Source organism: Anomaloglossus baeobatrachus, chromosome 9 (assembly GCF_048569485.1).
Source record: "Anomaloglossus baeobatrachus isolate aAnoBae1 chromosome 9, aAnoBae1.hap1, whole genome shotgun sequence".
NCBI classification, from domain to species: domain Eukaryota; kingdom Metazoa; phylum Chordata; class Amphibia; order Anura; family Aromobatidae; genus Anomaloglossus; species Anomaloglossus baeobatrachus.
The window spans coordinates 21,020,051-21,042,559 of NC_134361.1; the positions used below are offsets into that span (position 1 = coordinate 21,020,051).

Genomic DNA, 22,509 nt, shown 5'->3' on the forward strand with positions numbered 1-22,509 from the left:
CGCTCCTTATTAGTTTCACTTTGACTTCCAGTCCTACAAGCTCCCTGCGTCCTGGAAGAAGCGTCTTCCCAGCGACTCGTGATGTCATCTGACTTCTGATCTTCTATTGGCCACACACCATAGAGCAGCCTCCTGTGCTGTGGACTCTCGCTATCACTGACAGATCCTACCGAGCTGCAGAGATGAGAGGGTCGATAGCGGGGCTGCTGCTGGTATACAGCGCCATATCCCTCCCTGCAACAGGTATACGGCGCCTGACACATAACGCTGCATTGTAACTCATATCTGCTTTGTTGGTTGCACAATATTTGACTTATTGTTTTATTATGTAGATACATATTATGACTTTACTATTAATACTATGAGTACGGTAAATATTTCTGTAACATCTACTGCACAACACTGCCCCCTATAGGACACCGTAACAGGAAGAAAATGCTACAATTGTTATTATTTCTCAATGTTTCCTTTGTTCCCGTGCCTGTTTATATAGAGTTTTATGTTGTTTTTTTTTGCAGGTTTCGTCATGCAGGAGATTTCACTTTGCAGCTTTGGAGATGATAAAAATGGAAGCGTCACATTTGGGTATTATTTTGCATTCAATCACCAGTATATAGTGGGATACGACAGCAAGATAAATATGTTTTTGCCTTATCAATCCATCGAGCAAATGATGATGGTCGTGAGACGATTTACTACACAATTCAACACTAATCCTGACATGTTAAATTATGTGAAATCCGAAGAGAAAAGGTGCAAAAACGAAATAAAGACGTTCTGGAACTACACAGTGGAAAGACGCGGTGAGTAATGGACGTCCGGCCGTGGGACATGATAGCGGGATCATGGTGCTACCATACCTGAAGGTTTTTATATGTCCATAGAACTAACTTGAGGCTCCTGGGCCCCAAATCTGTACCGGGGCCCCCATCTACCATGTCCCCTTTATAATCCTGGACATTTACATGTTCAGAAATTCAAACCATGAATGTTCTTCAGTCTAAAACTTGCCAAAGACATAGAATAAATATAATTATCCATGATTAGCCTAAAGTGATTATATCTGTAGAGAGAAATAGGGTAAATGAGAAGCTTTGGAACAAAATATACCGATGTATCCAGGTACTTGTTCACCAGACATTTGTTCTCCTTAGTTGTCCAAATCCTTAAAGGGGGTTTCCACTACAAGGAGAACCCCTCTGATTTCACAATTCCCCCAGGTAAACCAATAAAGCCTATACTCACTGTCTTAGGACAAAACAAGTTAATCAACAGGAAGTGAGTGCAGCACCTGCAGTCACTTCCTGTTGATTGTCCATTTGGTCCGAAGGCAAGGAGAAGGAAGCCGGCGCTGACTGGACGCGGGGCTCGTATGATGTCACAATGTCACAAGAGTCGCTACGTGAGGGGAGTATAGGCTTTATTATTTTACCTGGGGGAAATATGAGGACTCAGAAGGGGCTGACCTAGTAGTAGACAACCCCTTTAAAAAAACCTGTTTTTTCCAGGTTCATTTTTATCCCCAAAAATGTGTCTACAACTACTACACAGGGACAAAGTGAAATTTTTCTAATACTTCACACATAATGTTTATATTATTGTATAACATTTGCAATGGTAACTTCTACAGACACAGATATCACTGATAGAATATGTTCTTTATACCTGAGGTTATATCTACTGTAACACTGACACCATGGTTATTATAATTCTGTCTATATAATTATATTCCCTGAGTACAAAATTATAACTGCTATTGCCCCCATGTACAAGAATATAACTACTATAATACAGCCCCTATGTACAAGAATATAGCTACTATAATACTGCTCCTATATACCAGAATATAACTACTATAATACTGCCCCTATGTACAAGAATATAACTACTATAATACTGCCCCTATGTACAAGAATATAACTACTATAATACTGCTCCTATGTACAAGAATATTACTATAATACTGCCACTATGTACAAGAATATAACTACTGTAATACTGACTTTATGTACAAGAATATAACTACTATAATACTGCTCCTATATACCAGAATATAACTACTATAATACTGCCCCTATGTACAAGAATATAACTACTATAATACTGCCCCTATATACAAGAATATAACTACTATAATACTGCTCCTATATACCAGAATATAACTACTATAATACTGCCCCTATGTACAAGAATATAACTACTATAATACTGCCCTCTATGTACAAGAATATAACTACTATAATACTGTCCTTATGTACAAGAATATAACTACTGTAATACTGACTTTATGTACAAGAATATAGCTACTATAATACTGCTCCTATATACCAGAATATAACTACTATAATACTGCCCCTATGTACAAGAATATAACTACTATAATACTGACTTTATGTACAAGAATATAACTACTAAAATACTGCCCTTATGTACAAGAATATAACTACTATAATACTGACTTTATGTACAAGAATATAACTACTAAAATACTGCCCCTATATACAAGAATATAACTACTATAATACTGCCCTTATGTACAAGAATATAACTACTATAATACTGCCCTTATGTACAAGAATATAACTACTATAATACTGCCCTTATGTACAAGAATATAACTACTATAATACTGCCCCCTATGTACAAGAATATAACTACTATAATACTGCCCTTATGTACAAGAATATAACTACTATAATACTGCCCCCTATGTACAAGAATATAACTACTATAATACTTCCCCCTATGTACAAGAATATAACTACTATAATACTTCCCCTATGTACAGGAATATAACTACTATAATACTGCCCCTATATACAAGAATATAACTACTATAATACTGCCCCCTATGTACAAGAATATAACTGCTAGAATACTGCCCCTATGTACAAGAATATAAAAATTATAATACTGCTCCTATATACAAGAATATAACTACTATAATACTGCTCCCTATGTACAAAACTATAACTACTATAATACTGCCCCTATGAATAGGAATATAACTACTATAATACTGCCTTTATTTCTCTGCAGAGCGGCCGTCTATGGAGGTATTTGTTCCTGATCAGAATGAGGACAATCTCCCGCTCCTAATCTGCTTTGTTTGGGGCTTTTACCCTGATAACATTGCTGTGTACTGGATAAAAAATAATAAGACCGTGGTTAAAACTGAAACTGAGGTCGTGCAAACCGGGGAATGGAGCTACCAGGTGGTTTCCAAACTGGATCTGAGGGACGCTCTTCCCACAGATGACTACACCTGTAAGGTGGAACATCAGAGCTTAGAGGAGCCCATGGCTAAGACTTGGAGTAAGTATGAGGCCAACATCTCGGCACCTCCGGGAGCTCAATGCTGGATCCTCCAGACCTTCTTCTTTATGTGGGAAACAGAGGATCTAGTATTGGATTTTTCTGCATCAACATCTTACATTAATATTTCATTTATGACATTTGATGAAAAACTTGAAGGTTTGAGTAATTTTCCTAATAAAATAGTGGGAAATATTGGGGAAATTTACTAAGCAAAATGCTAGAATTGCACCAAAAAAATTGCGCATGAGCTCCAATTATATATATTATTTACACTTCTTCATTTTAGAGATGGGGGCATGGCTGAGACCAGTCTATAAAATGCGCCAAATTAAGGTGCACACTTATTTTTATGTAAAATATTAGTGCTGAGATGCAAAATATGACCTAAGGAAGTGAAAGTGTCTATCTTTTCCAGCAAGATGACTCAGCCCCAAACATCAGGTCTCACTGTGAGGGTCTGATTTTAATTTTTTTCCGTCCCCTTCTTCTAACAGCCATAACTTTTTCAGTTATTTATCAACATTGTCATATGAGAGTTTGTTTTTTGCGGGGTGAGTTGTAGTTTTGAATCACTCATATGTGTAAACCAGTTAATGAAATTCCAATTGGGGTGAAATGGTGAAACCCTTCTGCCCCTTTGCCATTGTTTTGGGGTTTCATTATGTAGAATGACACAATAACAATGATTCTTCATGTCAGTAGGATTACGGCAATACCACTTTTTTTTTGCTTATAGTATATACTGCAATACCATATTATTGCTGTATATAGTATCAGTCACAATGTACTATGTAGCCTCTGTGGCTGAGCTTCATAGGAGAACCAAGATGGCAGCGATGGAGACCTTCAGCAGGTAGCTTAATCAATGCCCTGTCATCTCGTTATGATGGGTCATTGGGAGTGAATGATGGTGAGCAGTAGCACCTGCCATTTTAAAGCCACATTTAAATGATTAACAGCCATGTGGGCGGAGCATTGCAGGTAGGTATCAATGGTTACCATTATGAGAAACTAACTGTCATTATATAAGTGGACGTAACCATGGATACCTAAGCTCTAATACCCTGCTCATGAGGTAAGAGACATGGTATATCTGGAAAACTATACTACCTTTCTAATTGGAGGTATTTGCTAACATTATTACACCTACTACGTATTGGGACAGGAAATTGTAGATGGGAGTACCCCTTTAAGTGTTCAGTGTCTTGTAAGGCCTCATTCAGACGTCCGTGATTTTGCCCATATGCGAGATCTGGCCTGGCCTTCATCAGTGTTTGGTCACTGTCCGTTCTTATCATTTTCAAGATTTGTTTTCTCCGTACAAGACATTTTCTCACACTTCTGTCAGACAAACATGAGACACGGACGCACATGGACGGCACCGGGGGTCTGATTTTCTCACCGCCCATAGACTTGTATTGATGAGTCTGATTTGTGACTAAATCAGAATCAAACCTGTCCCTGTGGTAAGAAAATTAGGAAACACAAGATAATTGTGCCGTGTAAAGAGCCCCAGAGACTATAATGGGTGCGAGCTCCATCCCTGAAAAATAGGGATAGACCTTGTCCCAGACACACCACAGTGCGGTGTGAATGAGGCCTCCGCCTTATGGGGCAGAAAATTTGTGGATATTCACAAAATGTCCTACCAATTTGTGGTGAATTCTGCAGAGGACGGTGTCTGTGAGGCCGAGGCCTTCAATCTTTGATCACAGCATATATAAGGCTATGTGCGCACTAGACCGTTTTTCCCGCGGATTTACCCGCGGATTTGCCCCGGAAATTTCTTGAGAAATGTCTGCAATCTTTGTGCAGACATTTCCCATGAAATTCAATGAGAAAAAAAAATAGCTGTGCGCACTGTGCGGATTTTTCTCAAGAAAATTTCTTGAGAAAATTTTCTCGAGAAACTTTCTTGAGAAAATGTGCATGTCCATTAATTTCCGCAGGTACCCGCGGTATTCCGGGGGTATTCCGCAGGTAGCAATGATGTGCGGTATACCACCGGAATAGCCGCGATTTACCTGCGGTAATGCTCATCGCTGCCTGCGGTTTTGCAGGAAGCGATGTCATTATGCCAGGAAGAGGAGCAGAGTAAACACACGTCACACTCCCTGGACGCCGCACAGAAGCGCTTCCGTGCGACCTCCAGGTGTCTGTGCAGTGTGTGTCCTGCTCCGGCCTCGCGGCTGCCTGCACTGCAGGGTGTCAGTGTCTGCCCGCAGTGTCAGCAGCCTGTCACGCTGCAGCGCAGGCAGACACGGACATCCTGCAGTGCTGGGAGCCGCGGGGATGACGATCGCTGCTGTCAGGAGGTGAGATCATTACCTGCTGTGACGATCTCCTGCCTCCTGACGTCAGCGCTGTCACTGCTGTCTAGGGCCGAACGTCACGGGCTCTCGCGATAAGTCAGTGACAGCGCTGACGTCAGCAGTACAGGAGATGATCACAGAAGGTAATGATCTCATCTATGCTCCTGATGGCAGCGCTCGTCATCCCCTGCAGTGACCTGAGCTGACCTATTGATGTTAGCTCAGGTCACTGCATTGCTCTCCCAGCCAATGGGGAACATTCTGTTTTTCATTGACTGGGACAGCGACTATGGTATGGATCGCCGTGCCCCCCCCCCCCCCTTATTGGATTACGCCGGACGTGGAATTGATTGTGCTCTTTTCAATAAATTGGTTAAAGAGGGAATGTTTTGGGGAGTGTTTTTTCAAATAAAACTTTTTTTGTTGTCTATTTTTTAATTATTACTGACTGGGTTGGTGATGTCGGGTATCTGATAGACGCCTGACCTCACCAACCCCAGGGCTTGATGCCAGGTGACATTACACATCTGGCATCAACCCCATATATTACCCCGTTTGCCAACGCACCAGGGCGCGGGATGAGCTGGGGCAAAGCGCCAGGATTGGCACGTCTAATGGATGCGCCACTTCTGGGGCGGCTGCGGCCTGCTATTTTTAGGCTGGGGAGTGTCCAATAACAGTGGACCTCCCTAGTCTGAGAATATCAGACCCCAGCTGTCCGCTTTACCTTGGCTGGTGATCCAATATGGGGGGGACCCCACGTTTTTTGTTTTAAATTATTTATATAATTTAAAATAACAGCGTGGGGTGCCCACTGTTTTGGATTATCAGCCAAGGTGAAGCTGCCAGCGGTGGTCTGCAGGCTGCAGCCGTCTGCTTTACCCTAGCTGGCTACAAAAAATGGGGGGACCTCACGTCATTTTTTTTTAATTATTTATTTATTTTATGGCTAAATACAAGGCTAAGCACCCTTTAGGCTACTTTCACACATCCGGCTTGAGCTCTGCGGCTCAATCCGGCTGTGCAAGCTATGCAACGGATGCGGTGAAAACACCGCATCCTTTGCATAGGTTTTTCCTTTGCGGCCAGTCCGGTTTTTGCCGCTTGCGGCATGCTACTGAGCATGCGCAGTGGCAAAAACCGCATGCGGCGGCCGGATGCGGTTATTGCCGCATCGCGCCGCATCCGGCCGCCATAGGCATGTATTGAAAAATGTGCCGCATCGGCTGAATGCGGCGCGATGCGGTTTTTTTTGCCGCACGAAAAAACGTGCCAGGCAACGTTCCATCCGGCCGCCGCATCGGCTACATCTGCCGCATGCGGCAAAAAACGGACGGAACGCAAGGCCATGCGGCACAATGCGGCACTAATTAAAGTCTATGCAGGAAAATCGCAACCGGCAGCAAAAAAAACCGGTTGCGATTTTCATGCAAAGTGCCGGATTGTGCCGCATAGCAAAAACCGGAGGTGTGAAAGTAGCCTAAGTGCCACATGAAAGTCACTAAAGGGTGCCAGCTTAGAAAATGCAGGGAGGTGGAACATTATATAGGTTTTTCTCATCTATCTATCTATCTATCCCTCTATCTATCTATCTATCTATCTATCTATCTATCTATCCCTCTATCTATCTATCTATCCCTCTATCTATCTATCTATCTATCCATCTATCCCTCTATCTATCCCTCTATCTATCCATCTATCTATCTATCTATCTATCTATCTATCTATCTATCTATCCATCTATCCCTCTATCTATCTATTCATCTATCTATCTATCCCTCTATCTATCTATCTATTCATCTATCTATCCCTCTATCTATCTATCTATTCATCTATCCATCTTTCCCTCTATCCATTATCTGTCTATCGATTATCTTTATTATTTATTGCAGGGACAAACCTGCGGTAAATCCGCGGTAAATCCGCGGCAAATTCGCGGCAAATTCGCGGCAAATCCGCGGCAAATCCGCGGCAAAAACGCATGCGGATTTGGTGCGGATTTTTTCCGCAGGTCCGGAAATCTTTCACTGGCAGAAGTTTCTCAAGAAATTTTCTTGAGAAACTTCACATTTCTAGTGCGCACATAGCCTAAGGCCGGAGTCACACTAGTGAGAGATTCCCGCAAGTCTGGCATCGCATCACCCGGCACGGCCACATACTCTGCTGATAGGAGCGGGTCAGCTGCATGTATTTCTATGTAGCTGAGACGCTCCTGTCAGGAGAGTGTGCAGCCGTGCCGAGTGATGTGATGCGAGACTTGCGCGAGTCTCTCACAAGTGTGACTCCGGCCTATTACTGAGTATCCGGCTTTTCCTCGGTCTCTGGAGCAGATCGAGGCTTTTTCCTGCGTCTCACTCATTATTTCTTATTATACAGGAGCCGGTCTGACCTCCATTCAGATCATTAAGATCAGCGTTTCCTCTGTGATCTTCGCGCTGGGACTGATCGTCTTGATATCAGGAGTCGTGTGCTGGAGAAACGCCAAGAGAAGCGGTAAGAGCATAAGGACATGGACTGATGACATTTTTAAAGGGATGTTCCTGACTGCAGTTTTTACTGAAAACAAATGGTGCCTTACTCACCCTCCCTGGGTCCAACGCCGAGTCTCTGCCGCTGCTCCTGGTGTCTGTTACTATCTGCAGCACTGACGTTACATTGACAGCCAATCAGTGGGCCTGAGTGGCTCATGAAGTCTACTCAGGCAGAGCCACCGAGCTTAGTGATTGTCTGTAGCGCTGACATCACGTTGACAGCCAATCAGTGGGCCTGAGAGACGCGTGCTGTCTACTCAGGCAGAGTCACTGAGTTCAGTGATTGTCTGCAGCGCTGACGTCACCTTGCCAGCCAATCAGTAAGCTCAGCATGTCTGAACGTCTCATGGTGTCCTCTTTGGCAGAGCTGCCAAGCTCAGTGATTATCTGCAGCGCTGAGTCTCTGCCGCTGCTCCTGGTGTCTGTTATTGTCTGCAGTGCTGACATCACATTGACAGCCAATAAGTGAGGTCTGAGCGGCTCATGTTGTCTACTCAAGCAGAGCTGCTAAGTTCAGTGATTGTCTGCAGCGCTGACATCATATTTCTGGCCTATCAGTGAGGGCAGCAAGTCTGAGCATCTCGTGCTGTCCTCTGGCACAGCTACCAAGCTCAGTAATTGTCTGCAGTGCTATTGTTGTGCAGCCAAATAATGGAGAACAGGATCAGCGGTAGAGTCTCAGTGCCGGACCTGAGGAGCGTGAGTAAGGCACCATTTGTTTTTTTAACGACAATCTGAATTTGGAGACACAATTTTTTTGAAAACCACATCTTATAAAGTGAATTTCCGCCTCTTACATTCTTATTTGGTGTAAAAGTTGGATGTTCACTTTATAGGCCGAGACAAAAAAACCCGTCCTATCATATTCCGCACTTTTGAGTCCTCCTAAAAAAGATGGACACCAGTGACGCCTTCTGGGTCATAGTGATGGCTCGTTCCAGGGTTTTATCCGAATCTTGTCTTCAGCGTTGGGTCACACGTGATCTGATCTCGGCAGAATTCCCAACTTAATTTTTTTTTCTGGACTCCTTTCCCCAAACAATCTAAATTTTTCGGACACATTGGAAAATCATATTTAATCGTTACGATTCTAAGTGATAAATTTCAGAAAACTCATTCATTTTGCTGGTTCTGTAAAACGCAGCATATTGTACACCCCAGATCCACTGCGATTACTCCGCATGTGAACATCACCCTAAAGTATCAGTTTGGAAAATATAAAATAACTAGAAGGTGGCCCGATTCTACGCATCGGGTATTCTAGAATTTACGTATTGTGTAGTTAATGTATGATTTTTGTTATATATATATATATAGATGTTGTTGTGTGTAGTTACCAAGTGTTTGTGTAGGGGCTGTACATGTTCTGGGTGTTGTCTGGGTGTGGCGGGGGGTGACAGAGGTGTTGTTTGTGTGTTGCGTTGTGGGTGTTGCGTTGTTTGTGGAGCGCTGTGTGTCTGTAGCGTTGTGTGTGTGTGTTGTGCGGTTTGTGTGGGTGTGGGGTGTGTGTGTGTGTTTTGGTGGGAGGTATGTTTTGTGCAATGTGTGTGTTGTGCAGTATGTGCGTATATTTGTGTATGCTGTGGTGTTTGTGTGTTGGGTGTTGTGTGTGTGCGGCGTTGTCTGTGTGTGTGGGTGTCTGTGTAGGGCGGTGTTTGTGGTTCCCAGTGTGTGTGTGGTGTGTTGTGCAGTGCGTGTGTGGCGGTGTGTGTGTGTGTGTTTTGGGGGGAGGTGTGCACCCCCCATCGTGCTCCATCCCCCATGCTGCGCACCCCCCATCGTGCTCCATCCCCCATGCTGCGCACCCCCCATCGTGCTCCATCCCCCATGCTGCGCACCCCCCATCGTGCTCCATCCCCCATGCTGCGCACTCCCCATCGTGCTCCATCCCCCATGCTGCGCACTCCCCATCGTGCTGCATCCCCCATGCTGCGCACCCCCCATCGTGCTCCATCCCCCATGCTGCGCACTCCCCATCATGCTCCATCCCCCATGCTGCGCACCCCCCATCGTGCTCCATCCCCCATGCTGCGCACCCCCCATCGTGCTCCATCCCCCATGCTGCGCACCCACCATCGTGCTCCATCCCCCATGCTGCACACCCCCCATCGTGCTCCATCCCCCATGCTGCGCACCCCCCATCGTGCTCCATCCCCCATGCTGCGCACCCCCCATCGTGCTCCATCCCCCATGCTGCGCACTCCCCATTGTGCTCCATCCCCCATGCTGTGCACTCCCCATCGTGCTCCATCCCCCATGCTGCGCACTCCCAAACGTGCTCCATCCGCCATGCTGCGCACTCCCCATCGTGCTCTATCCGCCATGCTGCACACTCCCAAACGTGCTCCATCCGCCATGCTGCGCACTCCCAAACGTGCTCCATCCGCCATGCTGCGCACCCCCTATCATGCTCCATCCGCCATGCTGCGCACTCCCAAACGTGCTCCACCCGCCATGCTGCGCACTCCCAAACGTGCTCCATCCGCCATGCTGCGCACTCCCAAACGTGCTCCATCCGCCATGCTGCGCACTCCCAAACGTGGTCCATCCGCCATGCTGCGCACTCCCAAACGTGCTCCATCCGCCATGCTGCGCACTCCCAAACGTGCTCCATCCGCCATACTGCGCACTCCCCATCGTGCACCATCCGGCATGCTGCGCACTCCCAAACGTGCTCCATCCGCCATGCTGCGCACTCCCAAACGTGCTCCATCCGCCATGCTGCGCACTCCCAAACGTGCTCCATCCGCCATGCTGCGCACTCCCAAACGTGCTCCATCCGCCATGCTGCGCGCTCCCAAACGTGGTCCATCCGCCATGCTGCGCACTCCCAAACGTGCTCCATCCGCCATGCTGCGCACTCCGAAACGTGCTCCATCCGCCATACTGCGCACTCCCAAACGTGCTCCATCCGCCATACTGCGCACTCCCCATCGTGCACCATCCGGCATGCTGCGCACTCCCAAACATGCTCCATCCGTCATGCTGCGCACTCCCAAACGTGCTCCATCCGTCATGCTGCGCACTCCCAAACGTGCTCCATCCGCCATGCTGCGCACTCCCAAACGTGCTCCATCTGCCATGCTGCGCACCCCCCATCATGCTCCATCCGCTTAGGAGTGCGCAGCATGCCGGATGGTGCACGATGGGGAGTGCGCAGTATGGCGGATGGAGCACGTTTGGGAGTGCGCAGCATGGCGGATGGAGCACGTTTGGGAGTGCGCAGCATGGCGGATGGACCACGTTTGGGAGTGCGCAGCATGGCGGATGGACCACGTTTGGGAGTGCGCAGCATGGCGGATGGACCACGTTTGGGAGTGCGCAGCATGGCGGATGGACCACGTTTGGGAGTGCGCAGCATGGGGGATGCAGCACGATGGGGAGTGCGCAGTATGGCGGATGGAGCACGTTTGCTCAGCCTCTCTCTTTCCAGCCTCCCTCAGCATCAGCCCCCCCCTCCCAGCCTTCCCCAAGATCAGCCTCTCTGCTCCCAGCCTCCTCCAGCACGCCGTGCTCCTCTGCCGACACTCACCCACACCCGATCGCATCCACTCACCCACACAACCGATCGCATCCACTCACCCACACAACCGATCGCATCCACTCACACACACAACCGATCGCATCCACTCACACACACAACCGATCGCATCCACTCACACACACAACCGATCGCATCCACTCACACACACAACCGATCGCATCCACTCACACACACAACCGATCGCATCCACTCACACACACAACCGATCGCATCCACTCACACACACCCCCGATCGCATCCACTCACACACACCCCCGATCGCATACACTCACACACCCCCGATCGCATCCACTCACACACACAACCGATCGCATCCACTCACACACACCCGATCGCATACACTCACACACACAGACACTGACGATATTGCACATACGCGCTGATACTCACAACATCCGGGGATATCACATGCTTCTGGCCATGTGATCCTCCGTCAGGTCCTGGAAGCTCACAACAGCACAGTATCGCCGCCGAGAAGCAAGCGATATCCCAGGATGTTGTGAGTATGTGGATGCGATGTGATGTGTGTATGTGAGTGAGTGTGATCTGATTTGTGTGTGTGTGTGTGTGCTGTTATGTTATGTATGTTCTGCAGCTGCAGGACCTTGATGTGTGGATGCGATGTGATGTATGTGTGAGGTGTGTATGAGAGTGAGTGGGAGCCGGTGTACACTGGTAACTATGATACACATCGGGTAACTAAGGGACCTTAGTTACCCGATGTGTATAATGGTTACCAGCTTTCACGGCCTCCGTTAAGATCCCAGCATCGCAAGGTTATGTCTGGGATCCTGACGGAGCCGGTGTAGAAGCAAGCGATATCCCAGCATGTTGTGATGTGTGGATGTGATGTGTGGATGTGAGTGTGTGGATGTGAGTGTGTGGATGTGATGTGTGAGAGTGAGTGTGATCTGATGTGTGTGTACTCACCTGGGAATCGGAGCCCCGTGTCAGTTGGGCCACAGCGAGCGTGCATTGCGTGAGGGGGCGGGGCCTGCAGAGAGCCGGGGCGAGAGGCCAATCCGTGTGGGGGGGCGGGGCCATGGCGAGCCCAGCGGCCAATCAGCTTTGTGTCACCGTAAGGACACAATTTCGGAGCATGACAGACAGACAGACAGACAGACAGACAGACAGATAGACAGACAGACAGACAGAATAAGGCAATTATATATATAGATGAAACTTCCATCATTGAGCGACATTAGAAGAACTGTGGCGCCACCTGCTGGAGATCTACGACAATTACATGCTACGGGTTTGGCCAGATATTGTCATCTTATGGTATGTGGTCGCAACTTTAAAAAAAATAAAGAAATAAAAAAAAACCTTTTTTAGTATCCTGTCCAATCAATCAAGAGCTAAAGTTATTTTGACCCTATGTTAAACACCAAAAAGAAAAAGTATTGTAAAACAAGAAAAATAGATTGAGACATCGAATGTACATCAAAAGGTGTCAATAAAAAAAGTAAAAGCTCTGACACACAGGACAGCAGGACTAAGCTCTGACACAGGACAGCAGGACTCCTAAGCTCTGACTCACAGGACAGCAGGACTCCTAAACTGTGACACACAGGACAGCAGGACTCCTAAACTGTGACACACAGGACAGCAGGACTCCTAAACTGTGACCCACAGGATAGCAGGACTCCTAAGCTCTGACTCACAGGACAGCAGGACTCCAAAACTCTGACCCACAGGACAGCAGGACTCCTAAGCTCTGACTCACAGGACAGCAGGACTCCTAAGCTCTGACCCACAGGACAGCAGGACTCCTAAGCTGTGACACAGGACAGCAGGACTCCTAAGCTCTGACTCACAGGACAGCAGAACTCCTAAGCTCTGATTCACAGGACAGCAGGACTCCTAAGCTGTGACACACAGGACAGCAGGACTCCTAAGCTGTGACTCACAGGACAGCAGGACTCCTAAGCTCTGACCCACAGGACAGCAGGACTCCTAAACTCTGACCCACAGGACAGCAGGACTCCTAAGCTCTGACCCACAGGACAGCAAGACTCCTAAGCTCTGACTCACAGGACAGCAGGACTCCTAAACTGTGACCCACAGGACAGGAGGACTCCTAAGCTCTGACACACAGGACAGCAGGACTCCTGAGCTGTAACTCACATGACAGCAGGACTCCTAAACTCTGACACACAGGACAGCAGGACTCCTAATCTCCTACTCACAGACAGCAGGACTCCTAATCTCCTACTCACAGGACAGCAGGACTCCTAATTTCCTACTCATAGGACAGCAGGACTCCTAAACTCTTACTCATAGGACAGCAGGACTCCTAATCTCTAATAGGACAGCAGGACTCCTAATCTCCTACTCGCAGGACAGCAGGACTCCTAAACTCTGACCCACAGGACAGCAGGACTCCTAATCTCTTACTCACAGGACAGCAGGACTCCTAATCTCTTACTCATAGGACAGCAGGACTCCTAATCTCTTACTCACAGGACAGCAGGACTCCTTATCTCTTACTCATAGGACAGCAGGACTCCTAATCTCTGACTCACAGGACAGCAGGACTCATAAGCTTTGACTCACAGGACAGGGTGACTGGGTGCACATATGTAATGCCTGATTGGAGCCACAGACTCAGACTGGCTATAAGGGGAGTCTAGAGAAAAGCCGCTCACAAAGCAGGACCCCAAGAACTCTGCAACCCTTTAACCCCTATTCAGGGATTTGAAATTACACAGAGCCCCAGAGATCACTACCTGTGGTAGGCTGTAGTCCGTGGTCGTCAGGCAGTGTCAAAACCAGGAGATGCAAAACAGGAACCGAATCGGCAGGCAAGGGCGTAGTGAGGAGACAAAGCAGAGGTCAAATCCGGAACTGGCAGCAAGGTACAAAAACGACAGGCAGGAGGGTAGTCAAAAAACAAGCAAAGGTCAGCGCACAGGAATCAACATACAAACAGCACATAAGCCAGCAGTACAGAACTATCTCTGGCAATGGTCATGTGACAGGAGGGGGAATAAGAAGGGTGTGGTGTCTTCCCATTGGTTGCAGGTGAATGTTGGCAACTTCAGCTGGAAGACACGCCACCTACAGTCAGCCAGTGGTATTGCAGGTTCCAGGGAAACCCAGCCTAGTGGATGAGCGGAGCCTGTGCTCCGCAGAGCCACGGGCACCGTCTCCTCTCCCATCACCAGCACTCTCCATGGTGGGAACATGGCGTCGTCTGGCGATCGGAGCAGAAGTCGCAGGAGCGGGCTCCGGTGGGGATGTGACAACATAGTCTTAAATGAATCCTTCACTTTATCCAATATCATGTATAGCAGCAAAACGCAGCAGAGTAGATGTGGATGCTAGTCACTAGATGGCGCTAGATACTACTTGCGTGCATGGTGAACGGAGAGGTACACAAGGAGCAGGCAGAGATGAGATCAATATACAGGCCAAGGGTCAGGATACCAGGAGAGTACGTATAGGATACAGGGAGCAAGAGGAGACGTGGTCAGGAGACGGTCCGAGGTCAGAAGCCAGGAGGTAACGACAAAGTCAGGGGGCGGACAGAGCAGAGTCAACTACAGTCCAGGGTCGAGAAGCCAAGATCAGATACCTGTACACAAACAGGAGCCAGGAGCATTTACTGCGGAATCAGGAAATACGACTGGCGACGTTCCAGACGAGCATGCTCCCAAATGAAGCAGAGCAATCACCTGGAACGAGGAGCATCTGGGAAAGCCCCTCCCAGCACCAGCGTAGGACCCAATGGTGAGAAACAACCCGTCCACAGGAGCTCAAGACAAACAGCAGAGCATAACAATCTGCAAAACGCTCTGCGGGATGGAGCAGGCAAGTACCGACTCTGCATGGCAGAACATAACAGAGCACAAGATGCTCCGCACATCGGAACCGTGACACTGTATATATCAGACGGGAAAAGGAGAAAATCAGCAGAGAGGATGGTTAGGAGAATATCAGAGAATAAGGGTGAAGGTGTAGATTGGGGAACGTTCAGGGAAGGGAACTGAAGGTAAAACATGGTCATTTATACCTGAGTCATACTATAGGTGGGGAGATGAGGAAAAGGGAAAACTAATGGAGAATAGTGGGGGACAGCGAGTCTAGCGGCAATATCAACTAGGAGAGTCTTAATTCATTTCCATTGAATGTGCATGATATTATTATTATTATTATTATTATTATTTTCCATTGACTCGTTGTGTTGGGTGTTCTGTGATAATATTCTGTTCTCTTCTTCTGTAGGTTATACTCCAATCCCAGGATACAACGATTTCAACTGAGGCTCCAGGAGGTAAATGACAAAAATTATTATTATACACATCTATCAATAAGTTTAGAAGAGTTTAGACAGAATCTTTGTGGCCTTTTCTCACATACGTGGCCCTTACCACGACTTCTTTTGCATAATCCCTCATTGGATTTTTTTTATTCTTCTCCTAATTCCTAACTAATAAAAGAGGAAATAAAAAATAAACATCCGCCAGAGTTTTCTGCTCTGATGCTTTCATGCCGTTATTAAAAAAATAATATATTATTAAAAATCGAGATTCCCCAGAGATCACCGTGTTCCTTCAGTTTCAGATCTACAGGAATTTCAGCTAAAAAAAGGTCTGGGGTGTAAAGATCCGGGCGACTGGCCACGTAGATTCTCACAAACATGGCGGCGGTGGAAAGAAGATCTATCGGGGTCATTTAATCTGCAGGATTTGGTGACCGCACATGACTCTTATTTGACCAGTTTGCCGGATATTTTCTCTTTCATTTCGTTAAACTTTTTTTTCAATGTTTTATGTTTTTTATGTTTATAATAAAAGGAAACTCTGCACAGAACACTCCGCAGCCACAAAACCGGATTTCTATGGCTCTGGACAAGAGACACTTAGGACCTGTCACCGGATGGTTTTGCAGACCCGTCTTGCACCGTTACAGGACACCGGTGTCTTCGGGACAATTTTCTGTTATTTTTATATTTTATTTTAGCAGAATCAATAAAGGAAACGCACAGAGGACAGAGATTAGAAACTTGTCTCCGTAATGTGTGTAATTTCTGGCTGCTGTGTTATTACACGAGTAAAAATAATATCTGTGATTTTATCCTTGAAGGAAATGCATTTTGGAAATTTGAGGCCGTTGGAGTTGTCCCTGTGGTTGGATTCAGAGTCTATGGAAATCGTCCATAATAAAAAATCTAAACCAGTGGTTGTGAACCGAATTGCTGTTGAAACCCCCAGGGCGCCACAACACCCCTGTTAAAAATGGTGACAGGTGACCAACGATGGATGCTAAACAGGAAGCCGCTCCCGGCCACCAGTGCCGATGACTTAATAAATGGCCTTTTTCAAACATAGGTCCATTTTATTTCAAATTCTTTATATTGATTTCACATAATAAAAAACATCTACATGTAATAGGCAGCATGCTATTGAGATAAAACAAACGGATATACTAACAATCTGCCCTCCTATCCCCCACCCTCACCTCGCTGTGTGCGCCTCAAAGACCAGGTCGTATCTTGCTCTTTAATTCAAAAAGGTGCCATGAATGGCCTCAAAATGGGATTTTAGTCCATGTTTCAAGTTGTCTGACAACGTGGGAATAAAGAGTGACCATGTTTCAAAAAAATCTCTTTGTCAGTTTCTCTTTATCCTTCAATGTGTGGAGCTAGAACATTCCAAATAAAAGCATCACTTTTGCTGGAGTGAGCGTTAGTGATGGCGGCTCCGGTGTAGCCATTGGTGGAGTACCTGCTCTTTCTTGTGGCCGCCAGCCAGATAGCAAAGATAATTTTGGTCCATGTTGGGGTTGTAACGCCTGCCTGGAACCACAGACTGGCTGAAACAGACAGGATAGAGGAAAGCCGCTCACAAAGCAGGACCCCGAAAACCTGACACCTTTTAACCCCTATACAGGGATTTGCAATTACACAGGGCCCCGGAGATTACCACCTGTGGTACGCTGCAGTCCAATGAGAGTAGTAGTCAGGCAGGGTCAAACCAGGAAATGCAGAACAGGGACAAAATCAGGCAGACAAGGACTTAATCAGAAAATAAAGCCGAGGTCAAATCTGGATCGGGTAGCGAGGTACAAAAACAGCAGACAGGAGGGTAGTCAATGAGCAAGCAGAGGTCAACACTCAGGAATCACAATGCAGAACAGAATGGGAACCAGGAATACAGAACTGTCTCTGGCAGTGACCAGCAGACAGGAGGGGGAATTAGAAGGGTGTGGTGTCTTCCCATTGGCTGTAGCTGAATAGTGGAAACTTCAGCTGGAAGACACACGCCACCTACAGTCAGCCAGTGGTACTGCAGGTCCCAGGGAAATCCAGTTTAGTGGATGAGCGGAGCCTGCGCCCACCAGAGCCACTGGCATCGACTCCTCTCTTATCACCAGCACTATAATAATAATAATAATAATAATAATTATCCACAGGTGATTGAAGCAGAAGTCGTAGGAGCCGACTGGTAGGGACGTGACAGGGGTATCCTGTTGGGCCTCGTTTATAATATTAAAAATCGGCCATTGTGATGTTACGGGAAAGCTAACTTTTATGGTTTGTAGGGACTGAATTTGTGGACAGCTCCATAAGTGATGGAAGAGGTCCATATTCAGCTCGCCACATGAATACTGTGTTGAAGGATTCCTTTTAGATTGGGTGTGAGGGGTTATTTAGGCTCTATGAAAGAAAGGACCATGTCTGTAAACTACCAAAGGCAATAAGCTTCTTTTGTGGCCTCAAGTAGATCTAAGATTTCGTAATCTGGCATGTCAGATTTTCATTTTCCCGGACCTGTCATCTGTTCTCCCCAGGCCCACGGTGGCCTTATCATTGCGTAAATATTACTAGTGGATATTATCTGGGATTTGACTTATCTAATAAAAGTGTCCACATTTTTATTTTATCCCATCAATGGTATATTTAAATGCAAAACTTTGCCCTTGGACGTATAAAAAGGGCTTATGTTTCAGTGCTGAAAACCATTGTGAAGCAAGTGGTTTGAAATCATCCTACAAAAGGCTGCAGCATTTAAAGGGAACCTGTCATGTTCCCAAGCGATATTTACCTGCAGATATGGGGTTAATCTGAAGATTAATATCATTGTAAAGAATTGTGGCCGAAGCGCTATCGGACGAAATTAACTTTATTTTTCCCAGCAGCCTACAGCTTTCAGTCATAGAGGCGCGACTGGCTTTAGTCACCACTCAATACATAGTGAGCAGGGGCTGTACCCGCGCCCCGGCACTGACGGACATCCAGCTCTGCATTGGATCAGTACAAAGGCGGCTGTCAGCCAGTGCCGTGGTTACAGCCGCCGCTCACTGTATAACGAGCGGTAACTAAAGCAGTGCTGGTCGTGCCTCTATGATTGAGAGCTATAGGCTGCTGGGAGGAATAAAATTAATATCATCCTGGCAGCCGTGCCTTAAGTAACTGCAGCCATATTTGCAGGTTAATATAGTTTTTTGAGATGACAGGTTCCTTTGAAGTCAAAATTTTGGATCAAAGCCAAAGGACGGGTGCGCATGCCTAACACTAAATGTTACACATCAGTGATATCTAGAGAATGCATGTGCAAAGTATAAACAATATTTAGTTTTCAAGAACCATTTAGTCTCAAAACACAGCGACATCTTATCTGTGAGTGACATCTCAGCTAGAAACCAGCATCTTGTAGAACATTCCACAAATGTCTTCAGGCCACGCTTCTTTTTTTTAAGCTGAAATTAGCAAAACATGATTTTATAAAGCTGGTATATAGCTGACGTATAACAAGTAATATAACACATTGGCTACTTGTAGGTTATATTAGCTGTATTGATTATTTTCTTCATCAATGGTATGTTTGGTTGGAGGGAAGTAACATAATGCACCAAAAATAAACAAAATATCACAAAATATTCACTGCTTGCCTTTCATGTTTTCCTTTGCCAACATCTTGCTGTTTATTTGGGCATAATAAGGTGATAGAAAATTCCATGAAAAAAGCTGCAAAAACTGCACACAGGAGCAATTCACCAAAATTCTGGCGTAAAAGCTTTGAGAAGATGAAAACTTTTGGTAAACTTCAAGTTGCACCAAAATTTTGTGACTTTTGACGTTTTCTTGCCACTTTCTCCTACCACCACCGAAATGTGCAATGCTGGGATGCGGCAGGGGCAAGGTGACGCCACAGCTCCTCTATGGCCGGGATCACATGTCCTGTAATCATCTGTTAGAACTGATCCTGAAGAGATCCGTTGGCAAAATGACGTCCGCTCGATTTATTTTTTTTAACATGGGAGTTTATGTAGGACGGATCTGTTAACGGATTGCTATTTATCTTTTATTTGTAACGGATCCTGTAAGAAAAAAATCAGATCTGTTACAAATGTAAGAATAACGGAAGACTAAATAGCGATCCGTTAATGGATCCGTTCTCCAATGACAAAAAAACGGATCCGGCGGACATCAGTTATTTAACAAAGGACCGGAAAGTTGTGTTTGCAGAAATTTTTCTCAGCAGATCCCTGCAGGATCCATTCTAATGGACGATCACCGGATATGTGAACTAATTCATTACGAGCTGCGATGTTTTCTGCTCAACAAGTCTGCCTGGAGTGAGATTTCTGGTGTCACGCTCGGATGGACCTCTTCATGAATCAGGAGCATCTGACCGGATACAATTTCAGATCTACAGGTCCGGGAGCACTTGACAGGTCCGGGAGCACTTGACAGGTCCGGGAGCACTTGACAGGTCCGGGAGCACTTGGGCACCAGCGATCATAATATGGTAAGCTTCAAAGTAATATTCAATAGAATATTTCAAAGAGGAAATGCTAAAACCTGGAATTTTAGGAAAGCTGATTTCAACATCTTAAGGGAAGGGCTTAAATGTGTAGACTGGGATAATGTCATGGTAACTGGGGATACTGAACATAAATGGGGAAAGTTTAGGGATATACTACTAGAGTCCTGTAAAAAAACTTATACCTTCTGGTAATAAAATGTCCAGGAATAAAAAGAAACCACTATAGATAAATAAGACAGTACAAAGTATAATAAAACAAAAACAAAGGGTGTTTAAAATCTTGAAGGCTGAGAATACAGAAATAGCATTGCAGGAGTATAAAGATATCAATAGGAAATGCAAAAAAGAAATCAAACAAGCAAAACTAGCTACTGAAACAAAAATCGCCAATGACATTATAAATCCCAAAATCTTTTATAAATACATTAATGCCAAAAGGAAAACAAAGGATAGTATCGGCCCCTTAAAATATAATAACAAGTTAGTTATAGAGGACAAACAAAAGACTGAGATATTAAATAGGCATTTCTCATCTGTGTTCACCAAGGATCTGACTGTACCAAGGATCATTCAACAAGTGAAAAATCAAAGTTCATCACCCGATATAATTAATTTAACATAAGAAGAAGTACGCCTACGTCTGAGTAAATTAAACATTGACAAATCCCCAGGGCCAGATGGCATTCATCCATGAATATTGAGGGAATTGAGCTCCATAATCGACAGACCGCTGTATCTCATCATTTTAGACTCGCTTGTAACAGGGTTGGTGCCTCAGGATTGGAGGATTGCTGATGTGGTACTGATATTTAAGAAAGGTAAGAGGGTAGATCCAGGCAACTACCGTCCAGTAAGCCTGACATCAGTAGTATGCAAAGTTTTTGAGGGCATTTTAAGGGATGACATGCAAAAATATGTTGCAGGAAATAATATAATAACTGACAGACAGTATGGATTCATGAAAGATAAGTCGTGTCTAACCAATCTGTTGGGGTTCTATGAGGGGGTAAGTGCAAACCTGGATATTGGTAATGCAGCTGATGTGATTTATTTGGACTTTGCAAAGGCATTTGATACTGTACCACATAATAGCCTTATACTAAAGCTCCAGAAGCAAGAACTAGGGGAAACTATATGCAACTGGGTAAGGAATTGGCTAAAAGATCGGAAACAAAGAGTAGTCATAAATGGTACATTCTCTAAATGGGCCATAGTCAGCAGTGGGGTGCCGCAGGGATCTGTACTGGGAGCAGTGGGGGCCGCAGGGATCTGTAATGGGAGCAGTGGGGACTGCAGGGATCTGTGCTAGGACCAATTCTTTTTAATCTCTTTATTAATGACCTTGTAGATGGGATTGATAGTAAAGTGTCAGTCTTTGCTGATGACACCAAACTATGTAGGATATTAAAAACTGACCTTGATAGTACAATATTACAAAAAGATCTGGATAAGATGTTAGAATGGGCAGATACTTGGCAAATGAGATTTAATGTTGATAAATGTAAAGTAATGCACCTAGGACGGAGTAATCCTATAGCTGCGTATACATTAAATGGAAGTAAACTCGGGACTACAGAACAGGAGAAGGACTTGGGTATTCTCATTACAAATAAGCTGAGCAGCAGCACTCAATGTCAGGCAGCAGCTGCTAAAGCAAACAAGATTCTAGGGTGTATAAAAAGAGAGAGATTAGATCCTGTGATCCCAACGTATTGTTACCCTCTATAAATCACTGGTAAGGCCACATCTGGAATATGGGATCCACATTTTAAAAAGGACATTCAGAAGTTAGAGTCAGTTCAAAGGCGGGCAACTAGACTACTACAAGGAATGGAGGCCTCACATATGATGACAGGTTGGAAAAGTTAGATATGTTTAGCTTAGAAAAAAGACGTCTCAGAGGAGATCTCATTTATATGTATAAATACATGTGTGGTCAATATAAAGGACTGGCACATGACTTATTTCTTCCAAAGACAATACTAAGGACCAGGGGGCACTCACTGCGAGTGGAAGAAAAGCGATTCCGA

At 45.6% G+C, this 22,509-nt stretch overlaps 1 protein-coding gene across 1 annotated transcript; it reads left to right on the plus strand.

Annotated features, from left to right (window-relative positions):
* The first annotated feature begins 162 nt into the window (after positions 1–162).
* Positions 163–16,708, plus strand: LOC142250301 (HLA class II histocompatibility antigen, DM beta chain). Its single transcript, XM_075322440.1, has 6 exons — positions 163–243; positions 519–803; positions 3,040–3,315; positions 8,007–8,123; positions 15,933–15,981; positions 16,266–16,708. Exons 1-5 carry the CDS (start codon positions 183–185, stop codon positions 15,968–15,970), a joined length of 777 nt encoding a protein of 258 aa, XP_075178555.1. The 5' UTR covers positions 163–182; the 3' UTR covers positions 15,971–15,981; positions 16,266–16,708.
* The last annotated feature ends 5,801 nt before the right edge of the window (positions 16,709–22,509 follow it).

Excerpts from the sequence above, each read along its gene's own strand:
- LOC142250301 (XM_075322440.1), top strand. The coding sequence starts at position 183 with ATGAGAGGGTCGATAGCGGGGCTGCTGCTGGTATACAGCGCCATATCC. Across the intron at positions 804-3,039 it reads CTACACAGTGGAAAGACGCG|AGCGGCCGTCTATGGAGGTA; the intron begins GTGAGTAATGGA and ends ATTTCTCTGCAG. Across the intron at positions 8,124-15,932 it reads GAGAAACGCCAAGAGAAGCG|GTTATACTCCAATCCCAGGA; the intron begins GTAAGAGCATAA and ends CTTCTTCTGTAG.